This window comes from Rana temporaria, chromosome 4 (genome assembly GCF_905171775.1).
Source record: "Rana temporaria chromosome 4, aRanTem1.1, whole genome shotgun sequence".
NCBI lineage: Eukaryota > Metazoa > Chordata > Amphibia > Anura > Ranidae > Rana > Rana temporaria.
This window is the reverse complement of record NC_053492.1, coordinates 280600175-280627775: the sequence shown is the minus strand read 5'-3', so window position 1 is coordinate 280627775 and position 27601 is coordinate 280600175. Positions and strand designations below refer to the sequence as shown.

The window sequence follows — 27601 nt, the reverse complement described above, 5'->3', positions numbered from 1 at the left end:
TTTTTTTACTTTTTACTTTTTTTTACAGTCATTTACAGTCTTTTTTTTTGGGGGGGGGGTCCTTGGTGAGGTCTAAACAGACCCCCATATCTCTTTTTTTGAAACAGAGAAAGGGACCGAAGATAGTCCTTTTCTCTGTATCACTTTAATTGAATTAATTAAATCTGTATAGAGATTCCATTCATTCATAAAAAGACAGTTGGATACATAGTAACTCTTGTGGTTAATATTATCATATGTCAGTGGGCATATAAAAGTGATCATACTTATCACTGCATGTGCCCAGAGTGCTACACTGAGGAGGATGTTAAACACATGTTTACTGGAGCAGACACTTCAGGTTGCGGGAGGGGAAGGAGGGATACCTCCGGAGAGATGGATCAGGGGTGCGGGGGACATTATAGGGGGCTATCTGAGTGATTGGGGGACACATCCGGACCCCGCAAGCCCCCAGCAGCACCTGAAGCCGGCAAGAGTGGCAGAGGAGGGATGCTTATAATGGTGGCTGCAGGGGATCGAATTTGGGGGGTTAAGATCGGTAGATATTAGATCAGCATGTTGTAATCTGCTGATCTGAGTTATTAAATTGTTCAGTAGAGTCTGATGAACAATTCTGATATAAGCTTATGGTCATTGAAGTGGCCATAAGCTTATAGGATAGGGAGAAAGGAGGTCGTACGCCGTATTGAACTGGCCACCTGCAGGCCCTTTTGTAGGTCCGTATGGCACACAATCTTGGCAGTGAAAGGGTTAAACTGTCATATAATAGGGTTGTTCTACTAAAGGTAAATAGACTTTTCACTTTGCAAAAGAAGGACATTTCTGCAGAGCTTAGTAAATGTGGTGAAGCTCTGCTGATTCCACCATCCAATCAAGTGAATGCTGTTTTTTTAACCTTGTATGTGATCATGTATTCTTTGTAAAGTGAAGTATCACCACATTCACCTTGCAAAGTGCAACTTCTCTTGCGAAGTGAACAACAGCATATTTGCCCTTAGCAATTCAACCCCAACAAAAATTAAAGTTTTTTTTGGACTTCTACACCCTTAGAGTAAGCATAATTCCTAATTATGGCTTGCCCTTAGCGCTAATAAGGGTGCCCCTCCCTGAACCATACCAGGCCACATGCCCGCAACATGGGGGTGGGTGCTTTGGGCACAGTGTATCCATGTTGTATCCATCCTCTTCCCGATAACCCTGGATGGTGGTTGTGGGGGTCTGCGAGCAGGGGGTCTATCAGAATCTGGAAGCCCCATTTAACAGTGGATGAGTATGTGCTGGGAGGGAGAAGACAGCAGCAGAGAAAGAAAATAAGTTTGAGCTACAATGTGGGACATTCTTCACTTTTAATAAAGGACTTATCTACACTACACTGCTTTTTTTAGGGGTGTTTGGGTAGGGGTACAATGTACCCCATACTCGTTCACATAGAGTACTGATACTCATTTATTAAAGGGGGTTTCCAGATTCCGATAAGCCCCCTGCTTGCAGACCCCCACAACCACTGCCCAGGGTTGTCAGGAAGAGGCCCTTGTCCCCATCAACATGGGGACAAAGTGCTTTGGGGTGGGGGGCCACCTCTGCCCCAAAGCACCCATCCCCATGTTGCGGGCATGTGGCCTTGTATGGCCTGGTATGGTCCAGGAGGGGGGGTGCTTGGGGGTTGGGGGGCACAGAGCCCCCTGCCCCAAATCATGCATCCCCCAATGTTGAGGGCATGTAGCCTGGTATGGTCCAGGAGGGGGGCTTTCTCTCCTCCCTTATTCTCATCTACCAGGCTGCTCGGATAAGGCTCTGGTATTGATTTGGGGCCGCGATTTTTTTTCTTTTGGCGTGGGGTTTCCCCTCAAAATCCATACCAGACCGAAGGGTCTGCTATGGTCTTGGGGGGAACCCCAAGCTGTGTTCCCATCTCAAGATTTATACCAGACTCTAAGGGCCTAGTTTGGTTGAATCAAGGTTGGATCCTATTCATTGAAGTTGCATGGAAGTCTGACTTGAAGTCGAAGGGCAAAGGTAGATCAGACGTCATACAACTTTTGTGTTGGATCAGTGTAAACATAGCTTTAGTGCTTTGGTAACATGGCAAAATAGGATCTGGGAAGCCAAGGCATAGTAAAGTATGTGTAAAACTGTCCACCATGTTTATCAGCATTATAAAAAAAAAAAAAACAAATACAGTGATTTGCTTTATGGGAATTAAAGAGGAGTTCCACCTAAAAATGGAACTTCCTCTTAACCCACTCCTCGCCCCCTTACATGCCACATTTGGCATGTAATTTTTTGGGGGGGAGTGGGGGCTTCAGGAGAAGGGGACTTCCTGTCCCACTTCCTCCTTCCGCCGAGGGGCTGGAAAGGCGATTAGCTTAATCGCCTTTTCACAGCCCCTCCCTGTAGGCGAGCGCCTGTCCAATCGGACTGCGCATGCGCAGTGCCGCTCGCGCATGCGCAGTGGGTGCCCGGCCGTGAAGCACTAGAAATGCCCACACTAGAAATGAAGACGCCGGCCGGCGAGGGGGGTCGAGGAGCGGAGCCCCGGGTGGCGCGTCGCTGGAGCCATGGAGCAGGTAAGTGTCAGTTTATTAAAAGCCAGCAGCTACACTTTTTGTAGCTGCTGACTTTTAATAAACTTAAAAAATGGGTGGAAAACCCCTTTAAGCATAAATTGGTTTGCAATATTTTAGTTATACTGGATAAGTGCTCCAATGCAGAAAACATGGATTGTGCACTTGTATGTGGTTGTTGCACATGATATGTCTCTAGCCTCGTACACACGGCCGAGGAACTCGACGTGCCAAACACATCGAGTTCCTCGGCCAGTTCAGCACTGAAGCCGCCGAGGAGCTCGGCGGGACGAGAGCTCCCATAGAACAACGAGGAAATAGAGAACATGTTCTCTATTTCCTCGTCGAGCTCCTCGTCGGCTTCCTCGGCCGAAACTGTACACACGACCAGTTTCCTCGGCAGAATTCAGCCAGAAACTCGGTCGGAAGCTGAATTCTGCCGAGGAAACTGGTCGTGTGTACGGTGCCTCTTTCTTTTCTTTATTTTCAATAGCAAATCAATGCACCTGCCAGGTCAGGGTCCTGTGGTGAAGATTTATTTGCTGCTAATGGCATATACTGTTGAAACTTGGTTTGGGGAATCGATCTGACCATTACTATATATTGACTGTAGTAGGAAATATCTTTTCTGGTATGGAATAATAGGATAAACACATCTTCACATAAACGTCATCATTTACAGGAAGGACACATTTACACAATTTGATTGCCCGCTGTCAGATTTACATGTAAACTAAAGAAGGATGTTATACGTCATATATATACGTCACACAGTGCAGACATGATTGACATCTCTACATATTTCTCTTACACGTGGTGCCTCCAGCATTTAGATCCATGCTTATGGTCAGTGTTTGCAGTACAGTCTATTTAAAATTCCTTTTAGCTTATTACTTTAATTAGAGGAAGGCTTCTTGATATCTCTGCAGTATTGACTGGCAGCACCTGTTAGCTTGAAGTGCTTTTCAGCGTTCTTTAATTGCCTCCTCTTTGATGCAAACAGGAGCATTAGAGGCTGGCAAGCAAATCATAATTTAAATGACTTTTAGATGGATTTATACTGATTTATAAGTAGGCAGGAAAAAACTCAGCAAAGCAGTTTAGGATAGCAACTTGCGCAAGGTATTAAAGTCATGATATGTAAAGAAATGAAGAAGCTGTGATACTGCATTAATCATAATGTTCCAAAGGGGATTTTTATTTTTTGAAGCATATTAATTCAACTTTGATTTTATTTCTGGCTCATAATTTCAATTATCTACACTGCTTTGGTACATTATAAAAATGTATGTATGGTTTAAATGCACAATTTTGTAAAACTCTATATACAGCTTGTATTCAGTGGATACCAGACGTATTTAGGATAATGATGCCTTACCTATCACTAACTTTAAAATGTAATTTTTAGTGCCCCACATACTTTGTTAAATTATAGCCAGTAGTCCAAATCGTAATGTTTTTTTAAAAGTTAGTACTATTTTTTTTCATTGCTGAAAAGTTAATACTAAAATGTGTCCCTAAGCCCACGGTCACACTAATGTCGGGTACACACGAGAGGATTTATCCGCGGATACGGTCCTCCGGACCGTTTCCGCGGATAAATCCTCTGAGGATTTCGATCCGCTGGAGTGTACTCACCATCGGATCGAAATCCACGCCGAATTCACACCGCGGTGACGTGTCGCGCCGTCGCCGCGATGATGACGCGGCGACGTGCGCGACGCTGTCATATAAGGATATCCACGCATGCGTCGAATCATTACGACGCATGCGAGGAATGGGTTCGGACGGATCGATCCGGTGAGTCTGTACAGACCAGCGGATCGATCCGCTGGAGCCGATTCCAGCGGATAGATTTCTTGGCATGCTAAGAAATTTTTATCCGCTGGAAATCGGTCGGCCCCGAAAAAAATCTGCGGAAAAATATCCGCTGGGTTGTACACACCAGCGGATCTATCCGCTGGAACTGATCCACAGATCAATTCCAGCGGATAGATCCTCTCGTGTGTACGGGGCCTTAGGGTGAATTTGAAATTCAGCTGAACTCGTACGACTTCAAAACGCCATTTCAGTCTGACTTTGGGTGCGGTTTGACAGACATCTGCGTGGGTTCATGCACAGCTTTCTATTTAAATCAACCCCAAAGTCACCAGAAGCAGTACAGAAACGACTTTTGGGCATAGGTGCGGCGCTGCAAAGTGGGCGTCGCATTGCCGGCAATAGGCTCTGATTTGGCATGCAATTTGACATGTTTTTTTTAACCTGACCATACCAATTAACCCTTGCAGCACATTGAACCTATCTGTTTATTTTTGCAATTACCCCCTACCTTCACCTGAACCTCAAAATGTAACCTAACTCCAAATGTAAATTTTAAAGTGAACATGTAACCAGACTATGCAGTGGTGAAGCTAGACATTCTTTCACCCAGGGCAAAAACGTAGTTCGGCACCCCCCACCCACCCCAGAGAGACATTCTCAATTCATACACTCCCAACCCCTGCCCAGAGAGGCAAACTTAATAAATACATAGATAATCCATAGGATAGTAATAATAATAAAAATTTTGGTAATAGTGATTTAAAGCCTTACTTCTGTAGTGGATCAGGAGGGGTACCACCAGAAAAGAAGATGTAAGTCAAGAAGCGGTCTTTATTAAGGCCTACTTCTGTGTGCTCTTCTTCCTTCCTGGAGGCACCCCTCTCAATCTGCTTTGGGAGCGAGGCCTGAAATTTCCACATAAAATGCTGTTGCTTTCTTCTAGGATGGCGGCTAGGATTACTACCTTTTCTTCAAGCCAATCCTGGAAACTTTAGTGGCACACTTAAATTTTTATTTTTTGTAGTATACACTATAGGATTGTAAAAGACCTAAGACACCTTAGGCAGCTCCAAGGAGAGCAGCAATGTGGTGTGCGTAGTGCACCACAGTGAACACAGGGTGTGGCCAAATTGAGTTAAAAGAAGGAGGGGCTTAAAGGGACATATAAAACAAAAGCATTCTTGTGTCCATAAAATATATATTAAGGCTACTAAAACAAATATCACTGTAAATATATGAACTTGGTCTACCTTATAAGCTGACAGTGTCACTCAGTAAAAGCAGTGGGCAGTGTGTGGAAAATGTTGGTACAGCAGTGGATAGTGTTTTAGCAGTGTCAGTATGGCAGAGGGCAGAGGACCCTCTGGGCAGATGGCAGAGATTGGTGTCAGTAGAGGAACCGTTCAGTGTCAGTAGGGCAGTGGATGGTATCAGTACAGCAGTGGATGGTGTCAGTAGGGCAGTGGATGGTGTCAGTAGAGGAGTGGACGGTGTCAGTATTGCAGGGGGCAGTGTTAATAGAGCAGTGTACGGTGTCGGTAGAGCAATGGACAGTGTTAGTAAGGGAAAGGTTTTGTCAATAGGGCACTGGACAGTTTCAGTAGGGCAGAGGTTGGTGTCAGTAGGGGAGAGGTTGGTGTCAGTAGGGCAGTGGAGAGTGTAAGTAGGGGAGAGGTTTGTGTCAGTAGGGCAGTGGATAGAGTCAGAGCAATGGACAGTGTCAGTAGGGCAGATGTTTTCATCACTAGAGCAGTGGATGGTGTCAGTAGGGCAATGGATTTTATCAGTAGGGCAGAGGACGGTGTCAGTCGGGCAGTGGATGCTGCCAGTGTTTTTTATTTTTATTTTATTTTTTTGTTAATTTTTTTACAATTAAATTTTTCTTAAAGAATTTTTTACAAAATACATTTGTATGATTTTTATAGGAACCTGTGGGGGGCTTCGGATAAAATAACAGGGGTTTAAACAGACCCCTGATGTCTCACTTTTGAGACAAAGAAAGGAATTGAGGACACATAGGGCTAGATTCATAAAGGAGTTACGTCGGCGTATCTCCAGATACACCGTCGTAACTCCGAATGCGGGCCGTCGCATCTCGGCTCCTGATTCATAGAATCAGATACGCCTCAATGTTGCCTAGATACGAGCGGCGTAAGTCTCCTACGCCGTCGTATCTTAGGGTGCATATTTACGCTGGCTGCTAGGTGGCGCTTCCATTGATTTCCGCGTAGAATATGCAAATGAGCTAGATACGCCGATTCAGAAACGTACGTGCGCCCGGCGCATTGTTTTACATCGTTTACGCAAGGCTTTTTCCGGCGTAAAGTTTCCCCTGCTATATGAGGCGTAGCCAATGTTAACCACTTCCATACAGGGCACTTACGCACCTTCCCGCCCAAGCCAATTTTCAGCTTTCAGCACTGTCGCACTTTGAATGGCAATTGCGCGGTCATGCTACACTGTACCCAAACAAAATTGGCATCCTTTTTTTCCCACAAATAGAGCTTTCTTTTGGTGGTATTTGATGACCTCTGCGTTTTGTTTGCGCAACAACTAAAAAAAGACTGAAAATGTTGAAAAAAAATTACGTTTTTATTTTTTTCTGTATTTTTTTTGTAAATAAGTAAGTTTTCTCTTTCAATTACGGGCACTGATATGGTGGCACTGATGGGCACAGATGAGATGGCACTGATGGACATCGATGAGGTAGTACTGACAGGCACAGATGAGGTGGCACTGATTGGCGGCGCTGGTATGCGGCACTGATGGGCACTCATAGGCGGCACTGATGGGCACACATAGGCGGCACTGATGGGCACTCTTGGCGGCACTGATGGGCACTCATGGGCGGCACTGATGGGCACTCATGGGCGGCACTGGGCACTCATAGGCGGCACAGATAGGCACTCATGGGCGGCACTTATGGGTGGCACAGATGGGCACTGTGGGGTGGCACAGATGGGCACTGTGGGGTGGCACTGATGGACACTGTAGGCCGGCACTGATGGACACTGTGGGGCGGCACTGATGGACACTGTGGGGCGGCACTGATTTACTTATGTTGCCAGTCAGTGCCCATTTGTGGGCACTGATTGGCATCTTTTTTTTTTCCAGACCTTTTTTTTTTTTTTTTTTTACTTTTATTTTAGACTATATGTCATTGGCGGGCGGCAAGTGGTTAAGTATGGACGTCGGGACAGCGTCGAATTTTGCGTAATTTACATCGTTTGCGTAAGTCGTATGCGAAAAGGGCTGTGCATAAGTTACGTTCACGTCGAAAGCATTGACTATTTGCGGCGTGATTTCGAGCATGCGCACTGGAATACTTTCACGGACGGCACCTTGCGCCGTTCGTTAAAAGCGTCAAATACGTGGGGTCACGATTAATTAGCATACAACACGCCCCCTACCAGCCTATTTTGAATTAGGCGGGCTTACACCGGCCCATATACGCTACGCCGCCGTAACTTCGGGCGCAAGTTCTTTCAGAATACGGGACTCGCCTCTCAAAGTTACGGTGGCGTAGCGTATATGAGATACGCTACGCCCACCTAAAGATAGGCGATTATTACTGAATCTAGCCCATATTCTACAATTCCTATTTTTGTGGCCTCAGCTGAATGAGAGGAAAGTGCACTGTGCTGAGCGGCTTCCCGTTTATTCACAAACATAATCTTCTACTTCACTGGTCATGTCTGCACAGCACAGTGCACTCTCATAAAATTATATGGGGATGTCTCCCAAGAGGCTTATGAGGGTTTACAGTACAGGCACTGGCTGGTGGTCAATGCAAACATGGAAGTAGCCTGTGGCTATACCACTCATATAGAGTGAGTATTACCTTGAATGAGGGGTGTAGTTTAGGTCATTTAGGTCAAGATTTTGTTTTGCTAACAAGCCTTTAGATAAACATAATATCATGTTAATTTGTGTCTTCCTTAACCACTTCAGCCCCAGAAGAATTTACCTTTCTGACCAGGGCACTTTTTGCGATTCGGCACTGCGTCAATAAGGCAATAAGCCTATATTGATTGGTTTGCACAAAAGTTATAGTGTCTACAAAATAGGGGGTCGTTTTATGGAATTTAAAAAAAACATTTTTATTGGTAATGGCGGCGATCTGTGATTTTTGTATCGTGACTGTGACATTGTGGCAGACACATTGGATACTTTTGACTCTAGCTATGACTAAGCACTGAAGCTACAGTGCGAAACGCGTTCGCTTTTGTTCCAATTTTTTCTGCGGCATGTTTATTTTGTGATCTATTTTAATAAAAGGAAAGTTTTTGGAGTACGGCTGTCCAAGTTCCCTTCATATTTTTACTTTTGACACTTTTTTGGGACCATTGTCATTTATACAGTGATCGGTGCTATAAAAATTCACTGATTACTGTGTAAATGACACTGGCAGGGAAGGGGTTAAACACTAGGGGGGCGATAAGGGGGTTAAGTGTGTCCTAGGGAGTGATTCAACTGTGGTGGGATGGGCTACAAGTGACACAACAGAGATCACTGCTCACGATGACAAGGGAGAAGTAGATCTCTGTCTTGTCACTAGGGAAACCGGGAAATGCCTTGTTTACATAGGCATCTCCCCGTTATGCCACTCCATGACACAATCGCGGGCACCCAGAGGACATCGAGTCCGCAGGACCCACAGCCACATCCACGGAGCACGTGACGGCGCACACGCACCCACTATGCCGCAATTTAAAGGGGACTTACAGGTACGTCCCTTTGCGCAACCGTGTCATTCTGCCAACGTAAATAGTCGTGCAGCGGTCGGCAAGCAGTTAAGGCATACGTCAAGGCAAAAAATATATACATGCAGCACATTTCTGCAATACATGTGTGTTTCATTTTTTCATCCCTTCAAAGGCATTGTTGTAAGCTGAGAACAAACAGCATTTTGTGGACTGACTTTTGCTAGCCCTGTCCAGTGTCTTTTGCTAAACTTCACAACTGCTCCCACTTTCAGATTCTTACAACATAAAGGCTCACCATTCTGTAGTCCAGGATAAAACCTAGGAGGGTTATTTGAGATAACACATGATCCCAGATAACAAGAAATCATGCTGCAAGTTTGAAAATGACTTGCTAAGCTTTTGCTGGACTTGCCAGGCTTCACAAGTCTGTTGCACAACTGCAGAAAGTCCATATTGCATGACTCCAGATCAACTTTCTTTGCAAACATTCTGCAAGTCTGCTGCAAGTTCTGGTTAGTGATGTTGTGCAATAGTCATCCCACCACAGGGGTCACTGTAGCTGAATTTTCATGCTGTAGACTTGCAGAGCTCTTGATGTAGACTGACAACTGCAACTTTGCTCTTGCTAGAGTATTGCAATGCAAATTTGCTACAAATTGGAAAGTGTCAACAGGGACTTGTGCTTCAAGTGCTCTGCAAGTGTACAGCTTGCCAGTGAAATGTGTGGATGTGTGCAGAGAATAGCTCTAAATTTAGAAAGCTCTAAATTTCTAACAAAATCAAAAGTTTTTTTATTATTTTGTTTTACTTTATTTAACTTGTCAAACAAATACAGTTTCAGAACAGTTACTGTAGCAGAACCCTTTCAGCTGTATATTTTAACAGACCAAAAGGGATCAAATAAGAGAAGTTCATTATTAGGGTTTACATACAATTTAGGAATAAACCCACTTAATACCATTAATTATCATATCCTATTTGCTTTTTATAGGTGAGTCACAAATGACAAAAATCCAATTTATCTATTTCCTTGCCTATGAAGTCAGTTTCTTCATGGACTTTTCACATCACTATCCTTTCGTTAGTTGTTGTTTGGTTACACCTAAATCCTCAACCTACGTTAAAAGCTTTGAAGACACTGGATGCAACAATTTCAAATGTCATTCATAAATGTCTCCCTCCGGGTGGACGTCATATGACGTCCTGTGCTTCCCGGCCGCTAGTGGGAGTGCGCACACCCGTGGCAACGCACGGGACTCGGTTCGCTGCCTGGTGGCCGCGATGTCCGCCGGGCACCCGCGATTGCCCGTGATCACGGCAGGAGTGTGGATCTGTGTGTGTAAACACACGGATCCACCTCCTGTCAGAGGTGAGGAGACCAATGTGTGTTCCCAGTACAGAGGAACACAAATCGATCTCCTCCCCTTGTAAGTCCCCTCCCCCTACAGTAAGAATCATATTTAACCCCTTCAGCGCCCCCTAGTGTTAACCCATCCCCTGTCAGTCACATTTACACAGTAATCAGTGCAGTTTTATAGCACTAATCGCTGTATAAATGTGAATGGTCCCAAAAATGTGTCAAAGGTGTCCAATATGTCCGTCGCAATGTCACAGTCACAATAAAACTCGCTGATCGCCACTATTACTAGTAAAACATTTTAATAAATAAAAATGCAAGAAAACTATCCCCTATTTTGTAGACGCTATAACTTTTGCGCAATCAATATACACTTAATGCGTTTTTTTTTTTTTTACCAAAATATGTAGAAGAATATGTATCGGCCTAAACTGAGGAAAAAAATATATTTTTTTAAATGTGATATTTATTAAATCAAAAAGTAAAAAATATTGTGTTTGTTTTCAAAATTGTCGCTCTACACCGCAGAGTTGATCAAATACCACCAAACGAAAACTCTATTTGTGGGGAAAAAAACATAAAGATTTGATTTGGGTACAGTGTTGCATAATCGCGCAATTGTCATCCAAAGTGCCCTGAAAAATTGGTCTGGGCAGGAACATGCCCTGTATTGAAGTGGTTAAGTCCTACTTTTCAGGCTCCTTTGCTTGATAGAGTGACCTATTTAATAGCAGACACCTGCTTGCTATAAGTGTAAGCAGGTTTGGAAAACATTTTCTAGCTACATGATGAAACCTTGCTAATGACAGCAACCATGCAGTGTTCTTAACAGCATTGCCTATCTGCAACTGTACACACCGTCATAGATGGCTGACCATTTACATACTTATATGCTGTGTGGCCAGGATTGACTTTACAACAACTTTTACAATTTTTTGTAACAAGGAAAACTGTATACATGAGTATTTTTTTTTTCAATCTGTTGGTCGATTGAAAAAAAAACCTGATAGGTTCAATGTGCTGTAAGCTTTGATGGAATGCTGCTTTTTCAGCAAGACCATTTGACAGAAGCTAGTCATTAGATTGGCCTCTGTTGAACAGACATCGGTAGACATATACCAAAAGTTGGGCGGTTCCTGCTAAATCAGACCATTTTTGGTAAGTATGTATACATGTCAATTATTTTAATTTTTTTTACTCTGTGGGTCAAATGAAAAAAATAAACTGATTGGTTCAATGTGCTGCAAGCTTTGATGGAATGCTGCTTTTCCAGCAAGACCAATTGACAGAAGCTAGTCATTAGATTGGCCTCTGTTGAACAGACATTGCTAGACACATACATAAAGTTCGGCGGTTCCTGCTAAATCAGACTATTTTTGGTAAGTGTGTATACATGAGTATTTTTTTTTCAATCTGTGGGTCGAATGAAAAAAATAAACTGATTGGTTCAATGTGCTGCAAGCTTTGATGGAATGCTGCTTTTCCAGCAAGACCAATCGACAGAAGCTAGTCATTAGATTGGCCTCTGTTGAACAGACATCAGAAGACGCATACCGAAAGTTGGGCGGCTCCTGCTGAATCAGACCATTTTCAGCTTTAGCTCCCCCTTATTTATAATAAGTATGTGAGGTATTAAAAAGTAGGGTTGTTTAGGAATTAACAATGTTTTTTTAAAGTATCTCCAACAGCTGGTTAAACTGGTTAAGCTTTACTATGTAATGAAAGGCAGCTGCGCTGAAACATCCACAATACACGCTAGTATTTTATTTTCCGAAGAAAATAACAGCTATGAAATTCTAGTGAGTTTAAACATTGTAACAGAAATTACAACAAATAAGCTCCTAAATAACGGCTTGTGTTCACAATCTATAGCCTAACCATATGATGGGCAAGGCTGTGAACAAAGGATGTATCTAAGATTAGATGATTCTAAGCAAACCTTTGTAAGCAAACAATATTTATATAATGGCCCTTAAAAAAAATAGTTGTCCTGTAGTTCACAGAACAGGCAATTACAATGTGTGCTAACATTGTTTTAATAAGTAGGATAAATTCTGTCTGCAGATGCTAAAGATCAGCTGCTATTCTGCTAGGCCTGCTTGTAACTTTAATATTGTGATTTATGGAAATGAAAGTGCATCATTTTTCGGCAAGAAAAAAAACTCCTATTACGTGCTGCAGTTATGTAGCAAATTAAATTCAAAATGGTTCAGTAGATTTTAAAAGTGTAGAGGGAATTCTGCTGACAGGTGAATCAGTCTGATCCACTTTTCCGCTTCAAAATTGTATTTCAACTATTAAGATTACTTATTTCAAATGTGATATCAAGAAACTCAAATAGCCTTTAAACCACATCCCTTATTTCACACTTACAGAAAACCCATCAATACTTTTGACGCAAGTAATTTTGTTTCTACAGTGTCCTTCTAGTGCATACATTTTAGCCAGTTTTGGGTGTGTACCTCTTTAACTTCAATGTAACAGCCATGACAGACAAAAGATGTTTTAGAAAAATGGTATGTAAGGAACTGTTAGCTTCTGCTTACCTCCTTTGAGCAGCTATCAGTAGTCTGTCGCCAGATTGGGCTCTGCCCCATTCTGTCCAGATACTTGAAATTCTGAAGGCACTAAAATAAATTCCATTCTGTGCAATGGAACATACCCTGAACATAAGGTGTTTTTTTTATGTATTGTTGTGTGCATTGGTAACTGAACTACAGTTCCTGCTGTTACTCAGATTTATCTGCATATCCTCCATTCACAGAATGCTTTACATTCATTAAAGAGTGCAAGACATTTCCAGAATGGATGAGCTGCTGAGTGAGTGACCTGCTGTGATTTTTCTACCTCAATCAGAAATGTTAGTTTCATCTTTGGACATTCAGGGCTGACTGTGCTGTAGAAGGTGAATGAAAGTGAGAATATTACATAACACAGCAGTGGCCACAAATTGCACACACATTATTGGTATTAATTTATCTTTACAGTGCAAGTGGCTGAATATTGTGTTTAGCTGGAGTTCAGCTTTAACATCACTATTCAACAGGAAAATAGGATGGAAAATAGCCAGGTCAGTCATCGCTTTGGAGGGTTAGGAAAAATCACTATAATAGCTTCAAGGTTTTCCTTGGGAAATCTTCCCTACTTAACGTCTACATTTTCAAATGTTCCCAGGAGAGGTGCTAAAACTTTTTGAAAACGTTTTTTCCTTTATGAAAATATGAATCCTTAATAAATAGAAGAAACTCAGCTATAGAGATAGGCCTAACAAGTTCTACTCTTGGATCTACAGTAATAGAGAATATGACCAAGAAAAGCTCAAGTTATGTTGCAGTTGAGTATGTCCAAGAGCAAGTTTCCACAAACAAGAGAAAAATAGCCTTAATTCCCTAACAATCGTCCCTGAACTATAGAGTCTGACACCCTACTTAGTAAGCAAATAATATTATTTTTTTCATGAATCCTTCTATGTTATAATAATTTGTCAGTGTATGCTCCTGCTTTATTAACCTGGGAAGAATGATTCAATTTAATATGGTGACATAAGGTTGGTCCTTAATTTTGCAGCATTACATGAGGAGTTTTTTTGCCTTGTTCAGCTGTTCTAGTGTTTGGCCTCGTACACACACGACCGAGAATCTCGTCGTAAAAGAAACGTCATTTTCCTCGACGAGGTTCTTGTCAGGCTGACGAGAATCTTGTCAAGCTTTCTTTGCATACACACTGTCAAGACAAAATCTTGTCGTTCTCAAACGCGGTGATGCACAACACGTACGACGGCACTATAAAGGGAAAGTTCGATTCAACTGGTGCCCCCCTTGGGGCTGATTTTCCTAATCTCATATTACTGCGTGTTAAGTAAAAGTTTGGTGAGAGACGATTTGCACTTTTCAGTCTGTTACAGCGTGACGAATGTGCTATCTCCCTACTTTTCCCGAAGGTGCGCTCATGTCTCATACTTTATTTTGAGCATGCGCGGGTTTCTAAGCATACACACTAACATGTTTCTCGTCATAAACCAGTCCGACGAGAAACACGACGAGGAAATTGAGACACCCGATGAGAAAAAAGAGAGCATGTTCTCTTTTTTTCTCGTCGATATCCACAACAGTTTTCTCGACAAAAAAAATACACACAACCGTTTTTCTCGGCAAAAATGCTCTGCCAGTATTTTTCTTAAAGGATTTTGCCGAGGAAAATGGTCGTGTGTTCAAGGCCTCGTTTTCCTTGACGAGTTCCTTTTTAGGCTTGTCGAGAATCTTGACAAGCTTTCTTTGCGTACACACTGTCAAGACAAAATCTTGTCGTTCTCAAATGCGGTGATGTGAAACATGTACAACGGCACTATAAAGGGGACGTTTCATTCCACTGGCGCCACCCTTCTGAGCATGTGCGGGTTTCTAAGCATACACACAAACGTGTTTCTCGTCGAAAATCAGCCCGACGAGGAAATTGAGACTCCCGACGAGGAAAAAGAGAACTTGTTCTCTTTTTTTCTCATCGAGTTCCACGACAGTTTTCTCGATGAAAAACATACACACGCCCGTTTTCCTCGGCAAAAAAGCTCTGCCACCAAGTTTCTTGATGGATTCTGTCGAGGAAAACGGTCGTGTAGTACGAGTACCAGTTTGACTTTGATGTCCTGTTTTACTTTAAGACAAAACTTCCTTAAAAGTGAAGCCAATTCTATCACAGTCCCCCTCATGTAGGGATCTCTTAGAACAGACAATGCTCATTCACCAAAGCTCAGCGGATTTGAACACGAAGCTTATATCTTGAAGGTCACTGGGGCATGATCAGACCATGTAATTATGCCAACAGAAGATACATTTAACAAAAAAAAGTCTCTGTAAGCCAAGAAGAAATCTATTCTGTAGGGGTATTTGTGTGGGTAGGCATAAAATGTATAATCATTTTCACTACCATGCTGGTAACTCCACAGGTCATACCGGTTTTCTGTTTTTGGAATATTTGCTAAGGATACGGTCTGATCAATCTGAAATAATAATAAAGTCTCCCCATATCAAGAGGTGTAATTTTAAATGTTGCTTTGCAATGCCCAAAACTTTTGTTAAAGAATTGTGTTAGTTTAGTACATGAGGCATATACAGTAAGTGTACCAGGGTATACAAAACCTTTTCTACATAAGATGCCACTACAAGACACCAGTCCCTATGATAAGTAATTATGTTGTAAATGTGAACCCAAGAGTGAGTCATTAACCACTTGAGGACTGCCTTACGCCGATATACGTTGGCGTTGTTATAGGGAATGACGATTAGTGACGTCAAATGTCCAGCCACTCCCCCCTGCAGTAAGAATCACTCCCTTAGGGCACACAAAACCCCTTAATGCCCCCTAGTGGTTAACCCCTTCACTGCCATTGTCATTTTCACAGTAATCAGTGCATTTTTATAGCACTTTTCGCTGTGAAAATGACAATGGTCTCAAAAATGTGTCAAAGGTGTCCGATGTGTCCGCCATAATGTCACAGTCATGAAAAAAAATGCTGATCACCGCCATTACTAGTAAAAAAAAATATTAATAAAAATGCCATAAAACTATCCCCTATTTTGGAAACGCATAACTTTTGGGCAAACCAATCAATAAATGCTTTATTGCGATTTTTTTTACCAAAAATATGTAGAAGAATACGTATCGACCTAAACTGAGGAAATTATTATTTTTTTATATATATATTTTTGGGGGATATTTATTATAGCAAAAAGTAAAAAATATAGAATTTTTTTCAAAATTGACGCTCTATTTTTGTTTATATCGCAAAAAATAAAAACTGCAGAGGTGATCAAATACCACCAAAAGAAAGCTCTATTTGTGGGAAAAAAAGATGCCAATTTTGTTTGGGAGCCACGTCGCACGACCGCGCAATTGTCAGTCAAAGCGACGCAGTGCCGAATTGCAAAAATGGTCCAGGTCTTAAGTGGTTAAACTCCACTAAAATCATGTTCTTTTTATTTGCACAGGCCATAACAATATGGGGAAATTTGGAATGGGTATATATGGCAACCTTATCTACCTGAAAGTGGGTTTCTTTAAAGCAAAACTTATCATACCCTTGTAAAGGGGCTTTTTTCTACTTCAAGAGTCAATTCTAGTGGCTAGTACCATAAGTCCTTTAACTTTCAAGGTTGTAATCTTGAGAGACATATTAATGGTGTACAAATATGAAGCAAGAGTTATGCATATCACTAACAGCACCAAAGGTCCGTAATGGTAGCAGCTACTTTCTTTCAGTTAGGTTAGTGCAATTTATATTGGACACTATTAGAAAAGGGTGATTTTAAAGGGGCAAAAAATCCACATCTGAACAAGGAACCATAAACAAACAATAAAATGAACACTTTTGCAAAGTTGTGCCATCATTACCTCATCTGACATGACTCTTAACCTAGATATATGAACAATGTACAGGCTGGGATAAAAACAACAAAGATAATTATGAAATATTGCCACGGGACATATCATGACTATTGATCATAGAATGTCTAATCAGGATATATAATATACACACACCTCCTATACGATCATAACTATAATATAGTTAATAACTTAAATTTTAAAATGTAATGTTTCCAATGTAAAATTAGAGTTGGAAATATGTAAACACTCTCAATATATCTGCTAACTTATGCAAAAACACAAACTACGTAACAGAAGAACAAGCTGATCAGCAAGATCTTTTTCAAACACTAACTAAAAAATTATATAAATATAACCACATCTAAGAAACTAGAGCTGATGCAATCTTGGCAATGCAATTTTCTGAGTCGGCTCTCTAAATAGCCCCAAGAACAGATCTAAAAAGAAAGGCACCAATATTTGTATTTATTTTTTGTTGGGATGTGTAATAATATAACATAATAATAATAGTAATAATAATAATAAGAAGAAGAAGAACAACAACAACAATATTTTAAGTAGGATGTAGCGGATGTATCGGAAAAAGTAACGGATAACATGGAATGACCTAAAATTCACCAAAAAATGTATGTCTTGTGCAGTCCAACTTGCAGCTTCATAAAGTCCCTACTGCTTCAACATGCTGATCCTTAGGCCTTGTACACACGAGGAGACATGTCCGATGAAAACGGTCCGTGGACCGTTTTCATTGGACATGTCTGCTGGGAGCTTTTGGTCTGATGTGTGTACACACCATCAGACCAAAATCCCTGCGGACAGAGAACGCGGTGACGTAGAAGACACCGACGTTCTCTAACACGGAAGTTCAATGCTTCCACGCATGCGTTGAATCAATTCGACGAATGCGCGGGATTTCGGGCCGTTGGTTATACGTCATAACCAGCGGACATGTCCGATGAGTCGTACTAACCATCGGACATGTCCAACGGACAGGTTTCCAGCGGACAAGTTTCTAAGCATGCTAAGAAACTTTTGTCCGCTGGAACCCTGTCCGCTAGGCCAGGAAACCTGTCCGCTAGGCCGTACACACGGTCGGACATTTCCACGGAAACTGGTCCGCGGACCAGTTTCAGCGGACATGTTCGGTCGTGTGTACGGGGCCTTAGTGTTCACTCTACTGAAGCTCCTAGAGCAGACTTATTGTCAAAGAAGCCTTTTGGGTAAGCAGTCTGTGACATGAGTTTCTGGAGAAAGAAACCCCATAGTTTTACCCTGTAGGGCATTTTGTGACAAAGAATGCACCCACAAACATAATGTATAGACATAAGGTTGATTTAATTTTCAAAGAGAGAAGAGAACTGATTTTAACAGACTTATTTAAAAAAAAACATTTATTTTCCTTGGGCTGTTAAATAAAAAAAAAAAAAAATACTGAGAAAACATTTTTTTTCACAAATCTTTTAGTAAAGAGAACACATATTCAACATATTCAATCCATGTGTTTGGATTTTTATTTCATAATACAGATCAATGATTTCTGTTCCCTGATGGTGCCAGGCCTTTGCAGTTCTTAAGCTTTGATACACAATTTAAAAATAATTTGCTTTTCATTTCTTCAATGTTCCATTATAGAGTTCTCTTCAGCATTGTTATTGACTGCATTTTGACAGTGATTTTTTTTAGGCTCAACCCTGTGCATTGCTCATACTGTTGTTATCATTTTAAATACATTCATTTAACTGCTTTGAACAAATAACAAGTAAATCAATATATTTTTTTAATTGTATTTGTAGATAAACTGGAAGTTGCTGCTCCCAAGCAAGAACAACGTAAGTTGTGTTATTTTCCATTTTGCTAAGTTTTATGAAACATGATCATTTCAAAATGATTGGGCTTATTTTTAGAAACGTATTTTTCCTCTAAGGAAAATAAATGGAGACCTTGGTGGCTTTGGTAACCCCTCCACCTCTGTTTCTATTTAATTTTTTCCTAATTGCATCAATTGACCTTGTGTTTTTTTTTTTTTTTATACGGGGAAATGGTTTATATAAAAATGATAATGTCATAATGACATAATGTGTAAAACACCACACAAAAAGCATACACTATATTACCACAAGTATTGTAAAGCCTGCTTTTACACGCACATGAACTTTAATGGCTGGCACCTAAGGGTGCAGAAACTGGAGGAAATGGAACAGCTCATCCACCGTACCAATGATACGCATGCTAAGTTTATGGACACTTGGACATGTTGGATTCAGTACAGAGACTCATTGAACCCAACGGAGCCAGCTGCTCCGCCTGACGTTCCCCGCTGATTTCCCAATTAGTCCCTGACAAGAAGGTCTAACTCACGACCACATCTCTCCCCCTCAGCATGCCCCTCCTTCCCCCCCCCTTAGCCCCCTTTGCCCCCCCCCCTTTTTTTTTTTTTTTTTTCTCACGGCCCGTGGGGTCAGTCTCCGCCCACTGGACGATGTTAATAGAAACTCGTTGCCTCCTGATAGTGGCGAGATACCGCCTGTTCTCTTTCTCTTTCATGGATTTCTTACTTAGAGACATTCTGATTGAATAAGTCTAATACTTTACTGTACTGCTTCCCGTTTGCAACGGTGTAAGTTTTGACTGTAAAAGCTGTGGGACCTTCCCACACAGGCCACTGGTTGCACCCAGGTCTGACATGCTCTTTTGCTGTATGTTTGTTGAACACCCAATAAAAATGTTTTTAATAAAAAAAAAAAAAAAAAAAAAAAAAAATGAACTTTAATGGCAATCCAGTTTTAGTCTGTAGGGTTCAATATTGAGTTGGCCCACCCTTTGCAGCTATAATAGCTTCAACTCTTCTGGGAAGGCTTTCCACAAGGTTTAGGAGGGTGACTATGGGAATGTTTGACCATTTTTTCAGAAGTGCACAGATGTGGACGAGAAGGCCTATCTTGCAGTTTCTGCTCTGATTCATCCCAAAGGTGTTCTACTGGGTTGAGGTCAGGATTCTGTGCAGGCCAGTCAAGTTCCTTCCTCCACCTCAAACTCGCTCATTCATGTCTTTATGGAACTTGCTTTGTGCACTGGTCCAAATCATTTGGTGGAGGGGGAATTATGGTGTGGGGTTGTTTTTCAGAGTTTGGACTTTTCCCCTTAGTTCCAGTGAAGAGAACTCTAAAGGTGTCAGCATACCAAGACATTTTGGACAATTTCAGGGGAACAGTTTGGAGATGGCCCATTCCTGTTCCAACATGTGTCACGTATCTTACCAGAGGCCGAAGTGCTGAGAGGGCTTCCCTTGCGACTAAGTGCAGAACGCCCCCTGGAGGTGACACAGGGGGAGCTATGCCCAGAGATGCAGGAGTTGCCAGCTGCGACTTGCTGAGTAGATGTTGGAGATCAGCTGTAGACCAGAATGCGCAGTCAGGCAGGGGTACCACGGAAGTAGCAGATGAGGTGGACTGGCAGGAAACCCAGGGGTGGAGTCAGGAGCCGAGCCGGTAGTCATACACAGGAAGCAGGAAGTGACTGGAACAGGTCAGAAGGCAAGCCAAGGTCATACACTGGATCCATCAGACAGGAACAGGACAAAGGATGAGCCGAGAGACAAGCCAGGGGTCATGCACAGAGAAGTCTGGTCAGGCAAGCCAGGTCATCAACGGGAATACAAGGAAAACAGGAACAAGAACTCAGGATCACACCAAGGGCTGAAGATCATGCAGCAGTTGGTGACTGCTGCAACAAGCTTTAAATAGGGCACTTACGCCAGGAGTCCCGCCCACATTGCATGCGTAATGGCGCACGTGCTTGCGCAGTAAAGAACAATGTATTTATGGTGTTGTTGCCCGTATGCGCGCGCATGCGCATTGCTGTACTCGTAGGTCCGTGCAAGACAGGTCTGCCAGTTCTTCCACGGTTGGTTCTCTGACAACATGACTGCGCAACAGTGCACAAACAAGGTCCATAAAGTCATGGATGAGCAAGGCCTCGTCCTGCCATTACTTGTACCAATGCCAAAAATGTATTTACAGCAATGCTTGCTGTTTCAAGGACAGGTTGGAGAAAAAAGATAAATCCTTTATGTGATAAGTTTGGAAGATGCCTTAACCACCTCATCTCTGGCAGATTTGACCCCCTTCGTGGCCAGACCATGATAATTGTGTTGTTATGCAATGCTGTATTGTAAAATGTAATTTATATATTTTTTTTTTTTACACAAACAGAGCTTTCTTTTGGTGGTATTTGATCACCACTGGGTTTTATTTTTGTGAAACTAAAAAATACCAACATTTTCGAAAAAAAAACAATAGTTTTTTATTTTTTTCTATAAAACATATCCAATAAAAGAAGTGTCCATGCGTTTTGTCCAAATTGTATTCTGCTACATATCTTTTGATAAAAAAATCCCAATATTTATTGGTTTATGTGAACAGTTTAGCGTCTACAAACTATGGTATATATACTGGAACTTTCATTTTATTTTTTAGTCTATTCTACTATGGCGGTGATGAGGGATTTATAGGGACTGAGATAATGGGTGGAAAATCTGGAACTGACGCTGGGGGAACTGACTAACTGCCACTGACATGTTTACAGTAATCATTGATAATACCATACATTGTCACTGTACTGGCTGGTAAAGGGTTAACATCTAGGGCGATCAAGGGTTCAAATGTGTGCCTAACTTTGTTTAACCTCCCTGGCGGTATGATTCTGTCTGGAATTACGTACCAAAAGCGGTACAATTATTTTGCAAGGAAATTTGGCGTTTTATACTGTAGGCCTGTAATTTTTAGAAATAACTCACTTAAATCTGACCAAGCAAGAGTCTTGTAGGCATCCCGGGTATGATTTTTTTTTTAAAACAAAATTATAAATTATAATATAATAAATAATTATAATTAATTATAACAAATAATAATATAATTATAATAACAATTATTCAATAATGTAATCAACTCAAAATCACTGAAATTTGCTCAGTTGCAGAATTGTCGCTGTCATTATTTTTTTTATGACGAATTTCCCCACAAATCGCTATCGCACAATTCTGCAAGTGATTATAATTTATTATCGCTGTTTTCTAGCTGATCTAAAACCATTTTTGACATAAAGGGACACTTTTGGAAAATCTACAGTTTTTAGGCAGAAAGAACATTTTTTATTATATAAAAGTACATGTAGGGCACTGGGCAGACCACTAGGGACAAGGGGTGTGTGTATTTTTTACATACAGTGCTGTAATCTATAAGATTACAGTATACTGTATGTAAAGTGTTTGTTTACTTTTTTGAATTTGGCGCCGTTCTCCGCTCCCGTGCGTCGTAACGTCGCAGGGAACGGAGATCGGCGGCACACGGGGACACTGTGAATCGAGCAAGGAGGTCCCGCTCGCTCACACAGCGGGGTGGCATCGCTGGATCCAGGGACAAGGTAAGTAACTTGCCTGTGGATCCAGCGAGAAGGTAAGCCGCGCCGCTGCACACTCTGCACATCCAGCCCGAGCGTGACTCGGGGTTACCGATCCTAACATGAAAAACCAACCCCGAGTCACGCTCGGGTTTACCGCCAAGGGGGTTAATGTGTGTAAAGTGTACTTCTTTTACTAATTGATTTCAAGGTTTCTCATCCTTACTTTGCAGAATTGAGAAACGCAGAGATTGTTCCTTGTGAACAGAGTTCTGTGTTGTCATTAAACACAGAGCTCTCTGCTGTGAATGTACACAGCCATTCAGCAGGTCCCCACTGTGCATCATTGGCCAGAACTTGCTGACAGGCTGATTGTACACAGCTGGTGCTGGCAGGGGGGCGCGCATTTGTGTGTCCGATACCTGGAAGTAGGCAGCAACATACTGCCTACAGAGGCCACATGTCCGCACATTGAGGGCGGTAGTCATTGAGTGGTTAAAGCTGTATGTAGTGTTAAGAAGCAGTATGTTTTTATCAGGAAATTGACAACAACGTAGTCCAGCAGTGCATATTTAGCTGTGCAGTTGATTTTCTTCATTTCCTTCTTAGCTTGGCTCATATACAGAAGCAGAGTAGAATTGGCCAATGGAAAGGCAGTTTTAATGAGCAAGACTAGGCCACAATGAACTAGAGACATAGGGTGTAACCAGGTTTTTTATTCAAGAATGAAGAGCCTGCAGATGATAAAGCAAAGGAAAATTGGCCACTGACTAAATAGTTTTGATCACGGAGAACAGGCGTAACTGCCGTGTGTTTGTTTTTAGTGTTCATTTAATAAATAGATACACTTAAATGGTGGCGCCCCTGTTTCCTTTTGTTTTTTACAGTAACTGTCTTGTCCCCAACTTTTAATTTTACTATTGATATTAGGTGATATGATGTGAATGGTTTAGGTTCTTGCTCTGTTCTTTCACTTACTGTACATGTTCATCAACAAATTAATGCTGCACTCAAACTAAACAGACCCTATTATCATAAAATAGAAGTCAATATACCTCCAAAAGAAATGGAAACCCCAAAAAACACCCCAAAACACACAAAAAAAACATGAAGGTAAAGCTGCAAAGGCTGTTGTTTTCTAAAGAGCTAGCACACAGATCAAGCACAGCATAAACCACATATTTTTTTTATAAAAAACAAGATAACAAATTGAACTCTTATCTGCCAAGTAGAACAAAGCTTTGCATGCAGCTTGGATTCCACAGTAGGAAAAACACAGAAATTATGTCCATTAGTTCTGCAGGTGAAGCAGTCACATCCTGCACTTTGAAGTGACAGACAGCCAGAGAGATGGGAAACAGAGAAAGAATAGTGCATGCTTGCACATGTTTGAATGCTCCTTTGTAATAGAACCTGGATTTCTGCAGGTCTGTGACTCTGACAACTTCCTGTATAGTGGGTTACTACAGCAAAAAGTTTTGGGGTTGTGTAAGCCTTTTTCTGTTTGAATATTTTATTATGTTTTCATAAAGCATAACAAAGGTCATACGAATAATACCATTTATATTAGTACAATGCAATGAAAATAATAAAATGCAAAAAAGTAGTTACAACTATACTTTTCACATGAAGTATATAGAACCAAATGTAAGGAGTATTCCTAAAGCCACGTACACACACGACCATTTTTAATGTCCTAGAAAAAAATGCATTTTTTTTCGACGTGATTCTTGTCAAGCCTGCCTTACATACGCACAATCGTGGAAAAAAATGCTTGCGCAAAGCGCGGTGACGTAAAACACGTACAACGTGTAAAGGGGAAGTTCCATTCAGATGGCGCCACCCTTTGGGTTGCTTTTGTGTTAGTAAAAGTTTGGTGAGAGACGATTCACGCTTTTCAGTCTTTGTGCTTTTCAGTCTGTTACAGCGTGACGAATGTGCTATCTCAATTACAAACGCTAGTTTTACCTGAACCAGTGCTCCCGTCTCTGAGCATGCACGTTTTTTTCTGTCGTTAAAGCCTACACATGACCGTTTTTCATGACATGAAAAACGACAACATGAACAACGGCACGAAGCATGTTCTAAATTTTTAATGGCCATTTTTTCACTGTGAGAAAAATGCTCTGGAGCCTACACACCATAGTTTTTAATGACCATTTTAAAAGATTGCATTTTTTAAGTCATGAAAAACAGTCGTGTGTACGCGGCATTAGTGTCAGGCCTTGTACACACGATCAGTCCAAATTGATGAAAACAGACTGATGGTCTGATGGTCTGATGTGCATACACACCATCAGTTCAAAATCTGATCAAGTCCAACGCGGTGACGTAAAACACAACAACGTGCTGAAAAAAATGAAGTTCAATGCTTCCAAGCATGCGTCGACTTGATTCTGAACATGCGCGGGTTTTGAACCGATGCTTTTGCGTACTAACCATCGGTTTTGACCGATCGGTCATCAGTCCATCAGTCCGATTTTAAAGAAGTTCTAAAACTTTGGACTGAAGGGCAAAAGTCTGATGGGCCATACACACGGTAGGTTTGGACTGATGAAACTGAACCTCAGTCCGTTTTCATTAGTTTGGACTGATCGTGTGTACAGGGCCTAACATTTCAGTTATCATAACAATTTAGTGATGTTATTCTAGCTATCATCAATAACAATCATATATAATCAAGATAGGAAAATATAAAAGGTAATATTTAGTTATAGCGAAATTGGAAGATTATAGCATTTGCTCGATACAGCGGGCCAAATTAACCTAAAATAGTTAGGAGAAATGAATGAACAATTCCAGGGCCAAGTTCCTGCTAATTGGCTTGGCATTATCTGGAGATTAAGTTATATTCTTAACTATCTCAGATGACCCTTGTTTTGATTGGTTAAACTTGTTTGTAAGAAAAATAAAGTAAAACTAAACCAGTTTGAGGTAAGGGAATGATAGAGTGGAGAATGAGGAATATTTCCAGAGAGGATATTTATAGGAAAAACTCCCTCATAGAGGCAACAATGTTTTATCAAAAGGCTCAGTCTTTTTCAAACCTGGCAGTGTTTCAGAGCTGTTTATTACCCTGAATGCCATTAAGCAGCAATAATATAGCTTTGTAAGCATTTTAACCTAACATTATAATTTATGTTATTCACAAATAAAACCATTACATAAAAATGGTGTGGAACATCATAAAAGTAGTATTTATTTTATGAGTTTATTATTAGCCACACAGCATTTTTTATGAGACAGTTTTACTTGTAAATTACATCATATACTGTTAGGTTAAAATTCTGACAAAGCTGTATTATTGCCACTTGTTGGCACTCAGGGTAATTAACAGGTCTGAATGCCTAGTGCCCAAGTAGTTAATAAATCTCATATATATATATATATATATCCTAGACCTCCATCAAGCTTAAGAAAGGTTGATCTGTCCCGGAAATACAATGCTGTATTGACCCACAATACAGGAAGGGGACAGTGCTACAGACCTACAGGACTCCAGCAGCTATCACAGCGGAGCTCTTGTGTGGAGTATTCAAACAGGCGCAGTCATGTGTTATTCTTTTCTCCTCTGCCTGTCTCCCTAGCAAATTTTGTTACTGCAAATTGAAGGTCTTGACTGCTTCACCTGCAGAAGCGCTGGCCCTGGTTACTCTGTTGTGAAACCAAGATTGTGTATAACGTTCCCTATCTTCTTTACCAATTGCGTATGTAATCTGTTTTTTTTATAACTAAAATGTGTGTTTTGTTTTGCCAGATCTGATCACTTTTTTATGTTTTGAGGTTGTTCATTAGGCATTGTGAACAAAAAAAAGGGAGAACACTGTGCTTAGGTTTAATAATAGCTGTCAGCACTTGGCCTTGATACAAACCCAAATGAGAATTGATATAGGGAAAGTGCAGCGCTCAAACGTAAGTCACAAATAAATCATATAAATATAATCATAAAAAAACATTTAAACATGTGAAATAAATTAAAAACATCAAAAGTATATAAAGGCTGCTTGTCTGGGCACATTTGAATAATAGTTCCGAGAAGTTTATGAATGTGATAAGTCCAAATAAAATATAGAACTTCAAACAAGATACAATATGAAGTTGCTTATAATGGACATCGTTGAAATAGAAAGCCACTATCACTCAATGTGCTCTAGTGACTGGCAATCCCCATGATGATGTCCATGGTGGCGAAACACATTGGGCGGGGCCTATGAGAGTAACTCTATAATACCAACCGCGACCCGGAAGTGAGTACACAACATGAGGGGAAAACTTTGTTGGCAATACATTATAAGATGATGCTTATTTTTATATTGGCTTTGTGAGTATTTTTTACTGTCTTTTACTGTCTATCTTGTTTGGAGTTCTATATTTTATTTGGACTTATCACATTCATGAATTTCTAATAACTATTATTTGTGTGCATACAGATACACAGTCTTTATGTACTTTGGATGTTTTTTATTTATTTCACATATTTAATTGTTTATTGATCATGTTTATATGGTTCATTAGGCATTGCCTGTGCTGGATTGAGAGCTGAAAAATATATTGGCCACTGATGACAATCTTTTAGATCAATTTGTTTAGAAATACCCAGATGGGCTGCTGAAGCATTAACTTAATAAGAATTGTTTCCTTTATATTCCTAGCACACTTAAATCTCTTCCTATGCAGTTTGCCAGCATTACTTATCCTTTCACTACAGCAGCTTTACAATATACTGACATTATGACTGCTCTGAGGCCAACTTTTTTATAGTGAATAGTCTGGTTTCTCTAAAAGTGCCCTTATTGGTCTTTCTAAAGGTACTGGTCATTGTTCAAAGGTGGTTGCTAAAAAAAAAAAAATCAGTCCAGCAACTTTCTACCTTAATTGGATGAATTAACCAGATTTGCTGAAAATACATAAATCCAAACCACACCCCTAACTTTTGCTTCATCAATGTGCTTTAATACATTGGGCTGATTTACTAAAATCGGAGAATGAAAAATATGGTGCAGTTATGCATGGTAGCCAATCAACTTGTTCAATTAAGCTTTGATAAAAACAAGCCTGGAAGTTGATTGGTCTGTAAGCAGAGCTGCACCAGATTTTGCACTCCAGTTTTAGTAAGTCAACCCCACTCTATCACTTGCATAAAACAAGTATACATTTTCCAGGTCAGTGACTCAAATTATTAAATCCAAATGCAACCAGCTAACTTGAAAATTCGGAAAGAGGTCAGCAATGAAGCCTGCATGTTTTCCCCACTACAGACATCGTTTAAAGTTTGTTTCCATCAAAAGCTAGCAAAAACATGAACTTCTGAATAGTTTAGATATGGTTAAGCAGTTTTGAAAATCATCATTCCCTCCACAAATGTGTCTTTTTTC

General features: G+C 40.9%; 1 protein-coding gene across 1 annotated transcript in view; it reads left to right on the top strand.

The window, feature by feature from the left end:
- LOC120935721 (titin-like) overlaps positions 1 to 27601 on the top strand; it is a 433372-nt gene that overhangs the window by 109521 nt on the left and 296250 nt on the right. Inside the window, exon 7 of the mRNA XM_040347780.1 lies at positions 18623 to 18658. Coding sequence (XP_040203714.1) covers positions 18623 to 18658 — 36 coding nt within the window. The remainder of the gene's footprint in view (positions 1 to 18622; positions 18659 to 27601) is intronic.